Below are 15831 nucleotides of genomic sequence, written 5' to 3' on the forward strand. Positions count from 1 at the left end.
TGCTAATTCAGCCACTGTCTGGGTCTAGGAGTACCCACTTATTTGATTGTCTGCAGGGATTTAGAATGAGGTAGCTAACCAACAGTAACTGCTTCGTGGTAAATAAAGGTCAATCACTTTTAGCATTGATGACAAAGAGCATATTTAGACCATGCATTCCTGAGTTGCTTCCTGGTTGGGTAGTGCTACTCTAAGGTAAAGGAGAAAAACAAAGCTTTTATCTTTATCTTTTGAAAATATAAATTTTTGTGTGTAGAAAGTTGTTTAGAGATGGTTACTATCAATTCAAATGCTGCTATAGTCTTAATTGACTGGTAAGCAGTTCAAAGCCTGCACTAATCCTGTTTATGTGCTATTATTAATGGTAAGGACTAAGAACATTAAAGTTTATTCAGAATCTTTTCTTCATTTGAGAAGCTTTGAAGTATCTGTAATTTTACTAGCAGTATTTAGCAATGGGATCATTCCTGACTGCAGAAAGTCTTTAGCTTTTGAGAAAACCATCCCAGCCTTTTCTTGAGGAAATTTTTGAAAAATTCACCTTTTTTTTTTCTCTTCCACTTTGTTTTGGGAAATGCAGTTAGTGATGTGCTAAATGGGAAGGAAAATAACAGATAAATGTACAAATCCAAGTATTTAGGGTTGTACTCTCAAGTGCCAGGAATATGGTTGTGAGGTAACAACAGTATCTGCCTTAAACACAGAGCAACACACATTTGTTTAAATTGCATTTTCCAGCCTCAATGCCACGCCTAAGAAAATGCATGGATATGAATCTTTATGCTGGAAAAGGTGTTTTTGTTTATTTAGATGTAACTACACTGGCAGGCAAGGCTGTGCTTTTGAAAAATCACCTTCTGCCCTAGTGAGAAGACCAACAGTGCATGCAATGCCAGAACTCTCATGCTGGCTATTTGATCATGTCACATGAGAAAAGAATAAAAATTAAAAAAAGAAAAACAAAATGGAATTGGGATATGGGAGGGAAGCTGACAGGGGAGCAGGCCCTGCCACAGAAGGTTCCAGCGTTGGGCGGAGCCCCGTTCCCCTATGAGGGCAGGAGGAGGAGAGTCCTTGGGGTTGCTGTGGGACGGTTGCTGTCGGCCTGAGGGGCCCTCGAAGGAGCGCAAGTGGAGGGGTTTGTCTGTTATTTTTCTGTGCTCTTGGTTCATCTGGTCATGGTGTTAGTGGGCATCTGGGTTTTGCAGGCTCTGGGGTGTGGGCTGTAAGGAGGAGATGCAGTCCTCAGAGCTCTGGTGAGTGTACTGCTAAGGGGAGGGGGTGGTGAAGTAAGCTCTTCTGTTGGCTACTTGTGCCTTCTGGGATTGCTTCCAGGGCCTGCTATAATGCTAAACTTACATTGTATTAGTAAAAATGGAATAGCTATAGTTTGTATTCCCTTCTGATGCCACTCAGCCAAAGGGCACTCAGTGTATCACTGAGAACAAGAAGTGAAAGGATTGTATCAGAGGTTGACATGAGTTGAAGAACTCACTGTGTTTATTGCTGTCTTAAGTTGTCTGCCTTTTATTTTATGTTGGTTGTGATGTTTTGTGTCAGGTACCCTTGTCTTGAGTACAGAGAGCTCCATCTGTGAATGCATCTTTTTTACTGGCAGCTCTGGTTTGTCTGTTTTAATTTTAAAAGGGCTGTTCAGTGGCATGTAAACTGACTAAAGATAAATTCTTGTATTTTCATACGTACCTAAGAAATTAGCTGCTATATGCTGAATAGCAGTGAGTTTTGTGTATCTTACAGCCTCTGATCTTTGCTCTGATTGTTTACTTACCTAGTTCCTTGGGACTTTTCTTTTGTTCAACTGGATGAGATCATTCTGCTTAAAACTACTAATCTAGAGAAATTCTTGTTTACTGGGAAATACATAGTTCTACTCTTTAGTAAAATCCACAGGAGGGAGCTCAAGTCACAGCAATCCTAATATATATATATATATTTTCCTCTGACTGATGTCTTGAGCAGCAGGTTGGGCTGTTAAGCCATGCAGTCTGCAGTCCCTGTTTTTGAGGTCAGAAATACCCTGTAGGTGCATCTGATTTGGAAGCAGGCTGAGCAGGAGCCATAAATGCCAGTGTGTGTTGCATCCTTCCAGTAAGGCCTGTAGCATTTTTGTGTGATGAGGCAATTGCTAAATGTGTTCTTATGTGAGAATGTAGCAAATAGAATTAATCTGTGAACACTGGCAACCTTCTTTTTGTTTGAATCTGAGAGGCATGGTTTTGTGATATTACAGAATCAATGGATGTAAGATGAAGTTGATGTCTAGCCTGTCATTTTATCCTTGGAGAACACAGAAACCATGTTTATAGGCAGGGTGTTACCTACGCAGTATTTTCTGCTGTTTTTCTGTTTAAATTGAACTCAGATAGTAGCTGCTGTAAGACATTGTGTGAAAGAAAGGAGCAAGGTTAGGGATATTTGTGCTGCTTCGCAGCCTTAATAAAGGTTGAGCTCCAACTCTTTTGCTCCAGAGCATCCTAGTCCAGGATGCTTTGCTGTAACAAAATAAGTTAAGTCCAACTTGCATTAAGTAGGAGGTTTCATAAAACAGAATAATTTTTTTATTATTATTATTTTCAGTGTAGGAGCAGTATTTCTTTTGTTGGTTAGTGCATCCAGTAATACATATGGTGATACTCTCTGTTAGATATTATCTGCTCAGGTAAAGTTGTACAGAACATGTTCTGGACTCTTCACAGTGCTCAGCTGATCTTTTCAAATGAACTTTAAAGCAGAAACCAGATGTGTTAAAATGTGTGTCAGAGAAACCGAAGCCATTGTAAAAAGGTTTTCTCTAAATTCCAGAACAAATTTCTATTTAAGAGGGAATAGAAGAAGAAAGTAGGTTAAGGAATTCTGTGATTGATCTGCAGGGTACAGGTGTACTGTGAAAGGTAAAATGTCATTCTTCAGAATGTTAAAGACTGTGTACAAATGAGAAAAATGAGATTATAAATATGCATTAAATGTTAAAAATGTCTGGTAAAAAGACTTTGAAAAAGCACAGAAGAGCATGAAAACGATATTTTGTCTTAAGGTTGCCAGGCAGAAATACATGAAACCTGTAAAAGAAGTAGACAATTGGAGTCCCCTTATTTGGAGATATTCAAGACCCATCTGGATGCCTACCTGCACAACCTACTGTAAGGAACCTGCTTTAGCGGGGGGGTTGGACTTGATCTCTAGATGTCCCTTCTGACCTCTGCAATTCTGTGATTCTGAGATGTAGAAGGAATGCTCGGAGAAAAGCAGAAAGGGTCAGGGTAGAATTAAATAGATTTCATCCTGTGTTCTTGTCCAGTCTAGATCCTAACAGTAAAGGAATGTGTTGCAGGGAGTGCCCACGTTTAGGCAGTGTTAGGGGAGGTTAAAGAACATACCGATTGAATGACTAATGAAAATTCCCAGAATTACTGTGTGATTCCCATCCTGTATAGGATGCTCTCCAGAAATTACAGGTACTGCCATGGATACTGAACAGAGGGAAGGAAGAGGGAAGAGCTGAACAGGTGACGCGCTGAAGCTGCAGGAAATGCCTTATGAATCATCAGCGAGAGCACCCCGCTGCCGATGGACGGCACTCAGGGCCCCCACCAGCATGGGGAATTAGCTCAAATGGTAGAGCGCTCGCTTAGCATGCGAGAGGTAGCGGGATCGATGCCCGCATTCTCCACTTGCATTTTGCTTTTATCTCCATTACCGTCTCTACACCATTTTTTTAGTTACCAGTTGTAATTTTTTTCTGTGTGAAAGATGATGCTAAACATTTTTTTTTCCCTCTCTCTCCAAAGTTGTGATTGCTGCCAGCACAAAAAAGAAATCAATCCCTGTTGATGGGCTTTGAAGAATGAAAAACAAAAGCACACTGGCAGGCACTGCTGTTGTTGCTTCAGACTTTGGCTTTATAATTACGCCCTTACGTTGTAAGGCTTTTTTAGAGTTTCGATGCATTTTTCCAAAGCGGTTTTATAAGGATTAAAATAAATCCATTTTAGGGAGCATGTGCACAGTGTTAATGGTTTCAGTGGACAGAACAAGAGAAGTAGGAAACACTTCTGTGAGGAAATGCTTTTTTGAGGAGTTAGTAAGCGCTGTCTGCGCTAATTAAGGTTTCCTCCTGCTTTGCTTGCCTCGTGAAATAGAGGTCTTAAATATTTTCTTCCACAAACCTGAAGAACTTGTGAAAGAAAATCTTATACAATGATATTGTATAGCAGAGTTTTCAAAACACTGGAGAATGCGGGCATCGATCCCGCTACCTCTCGCATGCTAAGCGAGCGCTCTACCATTTGAGCTAATTCCCCACCATGGAGGCTGTCACATGCACATGCACTATCGGTGAGTCACAGTGTGCCTGCTCTAATTGCTCCTTTCTGTCAGTGTACTTAGTTTTTTTATGCTATCTCTACTAGTGCCTTTCAAATGAGGTGTTTTGTTGATTTTGTTTTTAACTTGTTACAGTGCAACTACCAGATAACTTGTAAGTCTAGGAAGTACGCTATCAACAGCTACTGAATGGCAATGTCGTCTTTCTTTCTTATGTTTTTCAAATTACTTTCTTTCCTGCTGATATTTTAAGAAGTGGTACGTAAACAATAAATGCAACATTTAAAATGTTTATTCTTACCACAGTTTGTGGAAATGAAGTGTTCATTTCTATCATGGACTCATAGAATCCTTTGAGTTAGAAGGGACCCCTGAAGGTCATTTAGTCCAACTCCCCTGCAGTGAACAAGGACGCCCACAGCTAGATCAGGTGCTCAGTTGCTCAGAACCCCATCCAGTCTAACACTGAGTGTCTCTGGAGACAAGGCATCCACCACCTCTAGACAACCTGTGCCATTGCCTCACTATCCCAATTATAGGAAACTTCCTCCTTATAGCTGACCTAAATTTCCTCTCCTTTAGTTTGAAACCTCTTTCCCTTGGCATATCACAACAGACCCTGCTCAAGAGGTCCCCTATCCATGATGTGGTTGGTTTTCTGGGCTTTGAGGGCACACTGCTGGTTCATGTCCAGCTTGCCATCCACCAGTAACCCCAGGTTCTTCTCAGCAGGGATGTGTTCTTGCATCCCCTAGCGTGTACTGATAGGTTTGCTGTGACCCAAGTGCAAGACCTTACAGTTGGATTTGTTGAACCTCATGATGTTCTCTTGGTGTCATAATCATCCTGATGTATATACCACAGTATATATATATATATATATATATATCACAATACCTTTTTGTATTGATTTTGATAATTTAGTTAAAATGGTATTGTGTCTTGAATGCGTGGAGTCACTAGAAACTTTTCAGAAATACAGTAAGACAGGTGTGGCCCACTATCAAATTTATTGATGAGGTTACTTAGAAAATGAAAAGGGAGGTTTAGAAGTCAGGAGGAAATTGCTTACCCAGAGTGGTGAGGTGCTTTCACATTATGCTTGTGTAATTATCCTTGCTGTCTTTGAGGAAGGAAAAAATAGACAAGCTCGAGGCCAAGTGGTCCGAAGTGTTCTGAATAGCTGCATTTGGGTTACTACACAGCATGAAGGGGCAGTCACTGAAGGAAATGCTGTATCTGGGGTCACTAAAATCTGTAATTAGAGGGCAAATTGGGGCCATGGTGTGGGGAATTAGCTCAAATGGTAGAGCGCTCGCTTAGCATGCGAGAGGTAGCAGGATCGACGCCTGCATTCTCCAGTGTTGTTTTGCTAGTAACTACCAAATGTGTTTTCATGTATTGAACTAGGCTTTTGTGAGATATACTGTTAGTTTTAGATGCTTATGTTTCATTTCCTATCCTATCCTATCACCTCTCAAATGTTACCATGTGTTTGACTAAATTTAAGTAATTAATCATATTTATAATATATATATATATATATATATATATATATATACCTAAGTGGAGACTGGCTCGTGGCAAGGAGAAGAGAAAGGAAGAATCAAATATCAGAACCTAATGCCTTCCAGGAATTGCAAGTAATAAACTTCAAGAAAATATTTTCTACACTTGGAAAACACATTTATTCCATTTTATCTTATTTCCCAATGAAGTGATAAGGCAAAATGAAATATTACAAACTTATGGTTTTAAACTTGTTGCAGAATTGAAGTTGAATGTGTTTTCATTTATGAAGAGAGACAAGTGCAAGAGAGAAATGAAAAATATAAGCATTTAAAATCTGCAGATTATACAGTCTGAAGCTGGGAGTTTTATCATCCCTATTAATGGTGGAAAGGGGGGGAATTAGCTCAAATGGTAGAGCGCTCGCTTAGCATGCGAGAGGTAGCGGGATCGATGCCCGCATTCTCCAGTGTTTTGCTAAACATTAAGAGCTAGAAACTACTAAAAATATGACACCATTTCAGTAAGATGTTAGTTTTGTTTTAATCATAGAATTGTTCAGATTGGAAAAGGCCTTCAAGATCATCAAGTCCAACCACAACCTAACCATACTACCCTAACTTATAGAGCGGTTCGACTCAGTTCCATGACTAGTGGAGCAGGGGTCCTACAGGCCCGTGACCTGGGAAAGGGAAAAATGGGAAAAGGGGAAATGGGTAGAGATGGGTCTAAAAACAAAACAGTGGCAACGATCTGAGGAGAAACAAACTAATTTACTAAATAAGGTGTAGGAATGCAAGATAACCTGGGGAACTACAGGCTGGTGAGTCTCACCTCTGTACCCGGAAGATCATGGAACAGATCCTCCTGGACAACATGCTTGATCACATGAGGAATGAGCGTGTGATCCGAGACAGCCACGATATGCAATAAAAATTATATCAATAGGTTTTCTGCTCAGTTTCTGTGACTACTGAAGTATTTTTTCACTGAAAATGAGTTGTGTCAACTACTACCTACAAGCTTTAAGAGTCACCTAGTGGTATTTTTCTTCAATTGACACTGTATATGCTGAGCAGAATAATCTGATTAGCAAGCCATAGCCTTCCAAAGTTAAGTGAGAAGTAATTGCTTAGAACTCAAGTCTTGTTTAAAAGGCAACTAAAATAAAGGTACATTACGTCAGAGAAATGACAAGGCATAAGATAATACTTTTGAAGTAAAATACATAGCTAATAAAACGGCAGAGAGTGAAATAACATCCCATAGACCAGATGACATTAGAGAATCTGACTCCAGCATTTAAGGGAGCCTGGAAGTTTATTAAAATCGATGCTTCTGACATCCGTTACATTTTAACTTGCACAGAAGAAAAGCTGCTTCTTTGCACTGAAAACAAATCACTGAAAGTTCAGTTAGTGAAGCAAACAGTATTTTGCTCCTAACAAACCAGAAGCAAGAAAAGTTAGTTTGTAACATGCCCCTTTTCAAATGATATAAGTTCACTTAATCTCTGTTGGAAACAGCAGTACAGGAGTGCACAACACAGGAGTACTTATTTCAACCCTTTTAACCTGAAATAGTTAAGCCAGCAGTTGAGATGAGCACAGTGCTGTCTGCATTGAAGTGAATTAGAGAACCCTTCTGTTAATTCAGCTGTTTAAAACTGTAGCAGAGATTGACATGCAGTGGCTGAGGGCATATATATCTACCCAGCTAAAACAGCAGATGATTGTCCAGCCATGCGATACTGTAACCTTGTTCTTTCAGGACTAACCTATCCTTACTGTAATGCATTGTGGTATCTTAATTTAGCCAGTCATAATTAAGATTACATTAAGAAACTTAAGGTTCAAGTAGAAAACACCTTTCTTTTTCTTTTATCTTGCGGACACTAAAGTACACAAGTTAGGTTTTAAAAAAAGAACTTTCATGCTCTCAAAGCTTTCTAGCAGCAGCCAGAAATTCTAGGTTGAAAAGCGTTTATCACAAGATATGCATGTAGGCTTTTAAATCAAATAACTTTATTACAGATAACAGGAAAGTCAATCTGCATTTATCTGTCATTTAAGATGAATTTTTACAATTCAGTTGGAAACGCATACACAGTACTTTTACCATGTTCTACAAAACATAAAAACACAGCAATAAAATACTAGTAATTACATTTGCTCAAATGTAATTAGTATTACTCAACTACAGTGTTTAAGACCTTCATAATGGTTACTGCTCTATCAGCACAATAGATTAAGTGGCGCTTACAGCAAATGACAGAGTCCCAGTACTTGAAGATCTTGCAAGCTGGCAGCATTGTATAGAAGATGAAGTAAAGACTTGCAAGGAAGGACTAACTTAGAGCAATCGAACAGTTTTTCCAGTCACCGTCAAGAAGTCATCATCAGCCAAGGCACGAAGTGCTTCCTCAAACATCTCCTTAGTGACAGCCTTAAAGAGAAGAGAGAACTCAAATAAAGATAGAGAGAAACAAACAAAACCAACCAAAATACTTTACTTCCCATCACTGCTCTTATGAGGGTTCCTTCTCCATAAATTTGAACATGAATTCTGCAATTTAGATCTAGCCCAGAACCCTATAGCTGAGTTGTTGGGTTTTTTTTTTTGTCTTCTGAAATGATAAAGACTCAGAAATCAAAGCTTATGCAGTGGAACTGGCTTTTCAGTCAAATTAACAACATGATATGAGGATGAGTTGATAATGGTTTGGAAGGGAGAATGTAAAAAAAGGAGAAATAAAAAAAAAAAAAGCAGGAGACTTACTGTGTCAGACTGTGCTCGGAGATCCTCAAAAAGCTGCTGATACTTCAAAGCTGGTGTTTTACCTTTGGACTGGATAAGCTTCCTCAAGGCTTGAGCCAACTCCTCTTTCTGCTTACGAGCGGTTGCGCTCATTCCTTATAACAAGAAAAAAAAAATCACCTTTTAGCACTAAGTTGGAGAGGAAAGGTTTAAGTTACTTCTTAAATTGATTAAAGCCCCCAGACATCTAAGTTTTATCACTACAAAAACACAAACCTGTAGTGAGGATGGATATGTCCACAATGCCAGTCTTTGGGTCAGTAGCAGACTGCTTCAGAGCTTCCCGATGGAGACGTTTTGCTTCTTCTACATCAATGATTTCAACTTTCTCAGAAAAGCGTACCTTAGCGTGGGCTTCTGCCAGTCGGATCAGAGACTCGAGTTGTCGAGGATATGCAGAAACCATTCCCCTGCCACTTCCAATCTTCCTCATGTCCACATATGCCTGAAAAGAAGGCATTTCAGTAAATCCCGTTACTGCCCTCATTTACAAGTTTCTTTTATCCCTTACGTGCTATTCCTGACTATCAGCAACTGTGGAAAGCTACACACTTCAAACATGACAAAATCAAGTCAACACCCCAAAAAGTAACCTAAGGATTACAATACAGAATTACTTTAATAGTACTTCCCTCTCTCCTTTTAAAAGCTTGCGATTTTTAGAGGTTTTTGATAGGTAGGAAACAGAAATAGTTGGGCATTTTGCCCTTTTTGAGAAGTCAGCAAAGACATGAAACATTCTTAACAGCAATTACTTTACCTCAATAAGGGCTTGGCTTGCTTCCTCACTTAACCTGGGATTTATATAACTGCGAGCAAAGGCAATGTAATCCCTCAGTACTGCCATGTCCATGTACTCCTCCTCCAGCTTTTCTTCACTTTGGTAGTACAGTGAAACTAAATGGCGAGCAAGACGTCTGTCATAGGCTTCATCACGTGGGTCCAACATTAAAAAGATCAAGTCAAACCTGAATGGAATAAGAATCAAATATGAGCGTGTATATTTTCCTGCAATTTAAAGTTGATTCTTTTATGGTTTTTCACTTCACAATTAGATTTAGGAGATACTACTCCAAATGGAGGGTGCTCTTTAAACTGAAAGAATATTTTTTCCTCAAACTCTTTTAAAATACAAAACACTACAGAACTGCAGCTGGCTAGATCACCGAGTCTAACCCTCAGATTAGTTTGAATTTGCTTTCAACATATGCACTTTGAAGACAAGATACATTTTGTGAAATTTGGTTCAAGGCAGACTTGGTCTTTTTTCTTTGGGAGTTTTAAACAAATAACACAGAACAAACTTACTGTAAGAGCTGCTGCCCTGAAAAGCAGCAGCAACCAGGGTGCATAACTATTCACTATATTCATATAGATGTATATGAATTTAAAATAAATACAAAATAATAGTTCTGCACACAGTAGGTAACATTGTAGGTAACTGTAAATAATAATTTTCTAGCTAGTTAGTCATGTATTTTCAAAACCTTAAATCCAATAAATGGCAGAAATGAGATGTGCTCAAACCTAGTTTCCTTCGGTATATCCCAACTAAGGTACTTACCTGTCATTGTCAGCAACCCTTCATTGAATTCTAAACTATAAATGGTGTTCTCAGAATATCCGGAGTACCATCCATATACTTTAAGTTAGTGTAGGAACTGCTCACCAGATGCAATTATAGTACATAGCTTAAATCACATCTGCAGATGCCACATGCTGTTTTAACAGCTACTGTCCAAGATCTCTGCCCCCTCCCTGACTGAATTTCACAGGATGAAAACAAGCAGGCACAGAACTTTAGAGTCCACCACATCCAGTGCAAGTTCCCTAATCATCAGTGTTTCACTTCAAACTTGTGCAGGGTTATGAAAATCATGCTGGGTTTCCATTCAAGTTACCAACTACAGTAAGGTTCAGGGCAACTCCTCCAGAGGATGATCTTGAGACAAGGGGGAAGGAAAAAAAAGCCAACAAAAGAACACAACAAAGATAAAGATCCACAGATTTCATCAGATCTTCTGTTCAAGATGAATAAACTAGAAGGTTGTTCTCCACTCATGCAGAAGCTGCAATTCTGATTCTACCATACTGAATCCTTTTCACAACAGGTAAAAAAAACATGAGACATGCGAAGTGTTCAGTACCTTGATAACAGTGTGTGAGGAAGCTGGATGTTTTCAATAGTATTCTTTTTTGGATTCCATTGTGATTCTATTGGGTTAGCTGCTGCTAGAATAGATGTGCGAGCATTCAGTTGACAAATGATTCCGGCCTGTTAAAATGAAAAAGCAGTTCTGGATTCAGAACCTTCATAAGATCAGTGTCATTTAAAGGGTTTCATAATAGAAAAACTCATTGCAGAAGCGTACTAGAGTAAAGCAAGAAGAAAAGCATCTGGAAATAATACAGTTCATGCAAGGATAGCCCTGTGTCCATAAGCACGAGATGTTATATAATTTAGGATTGAAACCCTAACAACACCGGAAAAGTACAACCCTGGTTCTGGTAACTTCTTGGTTTCATCTGCCCTGAGCTGATGCTTAGAACAAAAAACTTGGACTTAAGCAGACACCAACCTTTGCAATGGAGAGAGTCTGTTGTTCCATTACTTCATGAAGTACTGATCTTGTGCTTTCATTCATTTTGTCAAACTCATCAATGCAGCAAATGCCATTATCACTGAGTACTAAAGCGCCTGTCTGAAGAACCAGCTGCCGAGTTTCTGGATCCTTCATCACATATGCAGTAAGTCCAACTGCACTTGAGCCTTTCCCAGAGGTATACTGGCCTCGAGGAACCAGGTTATACACATACTGGAGAAGCTGGGATTTACTAGTGCCGGGATCACCGCAGAGAAGAATGTTGATCTCTGCACGGAAGTTGCCTCTACCTGTGCGAGTGAAATCCTTTCTTGATCCTCCAAAGAGCTGAAGAAGAATGCCCTGTTAAAAAACCAAACGTGCTCTTTAAAGTCAAAATATCAACTCATTTGAAGTCTCATTTGTATAGCAAACAATTAAATAGTACTTGCAATTCAGAAATGTTTTACAAGCAAAATACACAATTCATTTTACCTTTTTGATATCTTCATGCTCGTAGATACTTGGGGCCAGTGCTGAAGAAAGTCTCTCATATATGTCTGCTTTAGTAGACAGCTCTTTTAGAAATGCCACGCGTTCTTCTGTAAACATTTTTTGCTCCGTTTCCTCATCAACACCGTGCAGGCGTTTTGAATCAGTCTTGCGATAATGTATGACATCAATGTGGGTCTTATAGACAGATTTTACAACACTGACCCTCGGATTAAGTCGAACTGGGACTGCCCTGTAGATGCCTAAATACAATTAATGACAGCATTAGATAAAAGAAACATATTAACTAATATGTCTTAAGAAGCGTCCAATTGCCAGACAAGCAGACTCATAGATTAAACTACTACAGTTCAGTTAAAAAGGAAAATGCAAATAAAGTAAATTTTACCTGTGACATTAATTCTATCGCCTGGTTGAACTTTATCAACGAGGTCATTGTGAGCAAACAGTGCAACCGTATGAGGTGTCTGTCCGGCTGGCATATCTTCAGGGGATTCCTGCAGTTTGATCTAGCAAAAACAAACGAAACCAAGTTGGAAGTAAGAAAAAAAAAAGAAAGCTGTACACAAGGTGTACAAGATCTTGTATTATCACAGCTTCCCGCATCGAAGCTGAATTAGGAACTTTCCTTCTCAAGATGCATACCTTCATGCTGTGATATTAGGGGAGATGGGAAACAAGAACTGGAAAAAAGTTTCATTTTATCCAATATCAAAGCACAACGTACCATCTGTTTGTCAGAAAACATGGACCTGTTGTGAATCAGAGCCATACTGTGCGTCGTGTTACAGTTCCTGCACACTGATGGTTCAGCAATCCTGCCGCGGTCAATTTCTACTCTTGTGGTGAACGCGCAGACCTGGCACTTAAAGAATGCTTCTTGCATCTCAGGAATTAATTGGGAGCTCCTGATCACCATACCGCTGATGGTGATAAGCTGATCAATGTCTACAAAATACAGATGCTTATGTCATCACATCGCAGTCTTTAAATTTAAAATAACATTCGAAGATCCACATCCTGTTAGTTTTTAGGTGGGAAGTGGACATCCAGTCAGAAATAATTATTTTGTCATAGACAAAACAAGAACTGTCATAACTGTAATACTAATATACTAATACAAGTGAGTATTCATACAGAATAGTCTTCTACGCTTGCAGAAGTAAGAACATAGGTAGCTGATGACAGACAGACTTCCTTTGGAGATATGTTCTCCATTTGGACACAGCATTTGATTCCAAAACAGACTTAAGCAAAACGAAGTACATTGGTACGGATGGACCACAAGTCCAGTTTTAAGTAGTCTATACATAAATTGTGTGTTAGAATGTAATAAACTTATGTAAATCCTTCAGATTGTTTTTCTAACGCGGCAATTTAGAGGTTTACCTTCAGGGTTTAGGCTTCTCATATTCCTAGTCTTCAGTGCATTGTACGGTCGCACTTGAATTTGATGTTCTAATATGGAATCAGGATAGCGATCAAAAAAGATCTCATTGGCAGCCATGTCAAACGTTGGGATAACTTCCTGTGTAGAATTGATAGGAACAGTTAAGCTTAGAAGAGAAAAAAAAACCCACCACATGCTAACCAACTGGAAGCCTAACGGGATATTTCTGCGTAATACATTTTAAAGTGCTGCTGATCTGCCAGGGATGTCAAGAAACTAAATAAAAGAGAACACACGGTGTTTTCCTACATAACAGGCAACTTACTATAAAATCAGATTTACTTATTTGACTGTTGCAAAAGGAAAAGAAACAATGCAGTACTTGGTACAATGAAGTTTAACAGAACATTTTGTATGCAGGAGACACCTATCACAAGGTCTAAAACCTTTGGACTACTATGAAATAAGACATTAAAATGAAGAAACGATTACACTAAACATAGAAATTGCACACTGCACTTAAACAAACGTTCATAAACAGGTAAAAAGGTCATTCAACAGCCAGTAGACAAGTGCAGTACTTCACCTGAGGATAGCAGATGAGCTGCCTGTAAAGATTTTCATCAAATGCTCTTAGGTGCTCACAATTTACATTCAGAAATGGCTCCCCAACCACATTAATCTGCAAGATATTGGAAAATAAATCAGCACATAAGGCTGGGGTAAAAGAAAATCAATGAATAAAACCCAAACACATTTTGCTATGTTAGAAGTACCTCTTCAAGTCGTTGCATATAGCGTGGCTGGTTGAGATCCAAGCCAATGTCTTCGTCCTCTTTTGCCAGTGGATCAATGAAACGCTGAAGAAATTTCTGGATGTCAAAGACAACAGGAAACAATTCAATTGAATTGTACATGCCATTAGTTTGTATGAAGTCCAAATAACATGTGCAAGCCGAGCTAGCTTTTCATTTAAAAAAGTACTGCTAACTTACCTGGAACTTTTCTTTGCAAGAAGCTACATTAACATCTGTTCCCCAGATAACAAGCCTTTGTCCAAGGGACTGATCAGCTGTGACAAGATCCTCAGCCGGCTGCAGTGAAAAAAGTGAAACATACACAAATACAGGAAGCTGCTCTGAAAGGAGCTGTCAGACACAAAGCAGAGCTATCCACCTACCCCATCTGAGTGCAGGTCGACCTGTCTGGCCTTGCGGACAGAGCCGAGGTCGGGCCGCTGCCTGACGGGTGTCCCCCTGATGCCACTGCGTGGGGTGCCCTCCACCCGGGAGCTGGGCGTGCCATAGGTCAGTGGTGAGCTGATATCGAAATCCAGAGGAATAGCTGCAATAGAGTGCTTTATCAGGGCTACCAAGCCATCACTTTGTGCTGAAAGCAGGACTGAAATTCTGCCTGGCTGTTTCTGACTCATTCCTCTAACTACTGCCATCAAATAAACAGTGGCTATGAGCTCCAGTGCTCTGCTAACACCAGAGCTGCTGTGGTGTTACACGTCTGCTGAGCATCTTCCTTTGTAGAGACCACAAAGTTGGGTCGAAAGAGACCTTAAAATACACCCTGCTATGTGCAGGGCTGCCCCCCCAGCAGCTCAGCTGTCCAAGGACCCATCCAACCTGGCCTTGACAGCCTCCAGGGATGGGGCACCACAGCTTCTATGGGCAGAAGCAGCACCCTCTGATAAAGAATTGCTGCCTAACATCTAACCTAAGTCTCCTAAATCTCTCTACGTTTAAAGCCATCCCCCCTTCTCCTATCACTATCAGACTGTGTAGAAAGTCAGCTCTCCCTCCTGCTTATAAGCACGCCTTAAGTATTAGAAGGCCACAAGGATGCCACAAGAGCCTCCTCTTCTCCAGGCTGAATAAGCCCAATTCTCAAGCTCAAAACCAAGAAAAAACTTCGCAAAGGCAGCAAAAGCTCTTAAAACCATCACGGCAACCTACTGACAAACACAAAGCCCCACCAGCTCCAACCCGACCGACTGAGGGCACGCACCCGAGTGACGGAACTGCGGGGGGCTGGAGAACAGGGCGTCGGGAGCGCGGGGGCTCTGCTCGGCGGGCGGGGAGGTGGGCAGCGGCTGTAACTCTCCGGTGGAAGCGGAATCATCCGGGCGGCGTCTCTGCGATGGAGGGGAGCGGGCATCTTGCGCTGCGGGACACGAGCTCACGGTCACGGACTCACATATATACTTATATACCTCTTTTCCCCCCTCGCCTGCCCTCCAGCCCCCAGCACTTACGGGTCGGCGGGTTGCTGCCTCGCCCGCGCTTGCCGCGCCGGCGGCTGGGAGTGGAGGCGGGAGACGACATAGCGTTGCCGCAACGGTCCTACTACAAGAGAGGAGCGCTGGATGAACCCCAAAATGGCGGCGCTCCCCCTACACCCCACTAAACGCCCCTATAACCCGCACACCGCCAAACTCCCGCGCCGCCAAAGTCACGTGGCCGCGCTCTCGCGCGCTTTCTGGCCAATGGGTGCGCGCAGCGGCCGCGAGACATCCCACCTGATGAGGAAAAGGGGGTGTCGTCCCGCAGGAGGGAAGGAGAAAGGAGATGATCCCACTGTGCCTTCGGGATCGCGGTGCTGCCCCGTCTGAAGGATCACGGTGTGGGCAGCAGCAAAGCGCGGGCCGCTCGCTGTCCCGGGGAAAGC

At 41.0% G+C, this 15831-nt stretch overlaps 1 protein-coding gene, 1 long non-coding RNA gene and 3 other non-coding genes across 5 annotated transcripts; 3 read left to right on the top strand and 2 right to left on the bottom strand.

Moving 5' to 3' along the window:
* Positions 1-1193: 1193 nt before the first annotated feature.
* Positions 1194-3595, top strand: LOC146761775 (uncharacterized). The gene is made up of 3 exons (XR_014942545.1): positions 1194-1256; positions 3056-3161; positions 3456-3595. It is a non-coding gene; the product is annotated as an uncharacterized LOC146761775 (long non-coding RNA).
* A 23-nt stretch (positions 3596-3618) lies between these two features.
* Positions 3619-3691, top strand: TRNAA-AGC (transfer RNA alanine (anticodon AGC)). The gene has a single exon. It is a non-coding gene; the product is annotated as a tRNA-Ala (tRNA).
* Positions 3692-4249: 558 nt separating this feature from the next.
* On the bottom strand, positions 4250-4322 carry TRNAA-AGC (transfer RNA alanine (anticodon AGC)). Its single transcript has one exon. It is a non-coding gene; the product is annotated as a tRNA-Ala (tRNA).
* Positions 4323-6249: 1927 nt separating this feature from the next.
* On the top strand, positions 6250-6322 carry TRNAA-AGC (transfer RNA alanine (anticodon AGC)). The gene has a single exon. It is a non-coding gene; the product is annotated as a tRNA-Ala (tRNA).
* An 806-nt stretch (positions 6323-7128) lies between these two features.
* MCM4 (minichromosome maintenance complex component 4) lies at positions 7129-15617 on the bottom strand. The gene is made up of 16 exons (XM_015855556.3): positions 15419-15617; positions 15172-15327; positions 14336-14499; positions 14151-14249; positions 13932-14027; positions 13742-13837; positions 13155-13293; positions 12493-12713; positions 12154-12274; positions 11748-12007; positions 11250-11615; positions 10818-10945; positions 9431-9638; positions 8887-9115; positions 8632-8765; positions 7129-8298 (listed from the first exon to the last, which is right to left on the bottom strand). The coding sequence occupies exons 1-16, from the start codon at positions 15486-15488 to the stop codon at positions 8206-8208; spliced, it is 2580 nt and encodes an 859-aa protein (XP_015711042.2). The 5' UTR covers positions 15489-15617; the 3' UTR covers positions 7129-8205.
* Positions 15618-15831: the final 214 nt, after the last annotated feature.

This window comes from Coturnix japonica, chromosome 2 (assembly GCF_054131305.1).
Source record: "Coturnix japonica strain WE chromosome 2, WE-NBRP24, whole genome shotgun sequence".
In the NCBI taxonomy this organism is placed as follows: domain Eukaryota; kingdom Metazoa; phylum Chordata; class Aves; order Galliformes; family Phasianidae; genus Coturnix; species Coturnix japonica.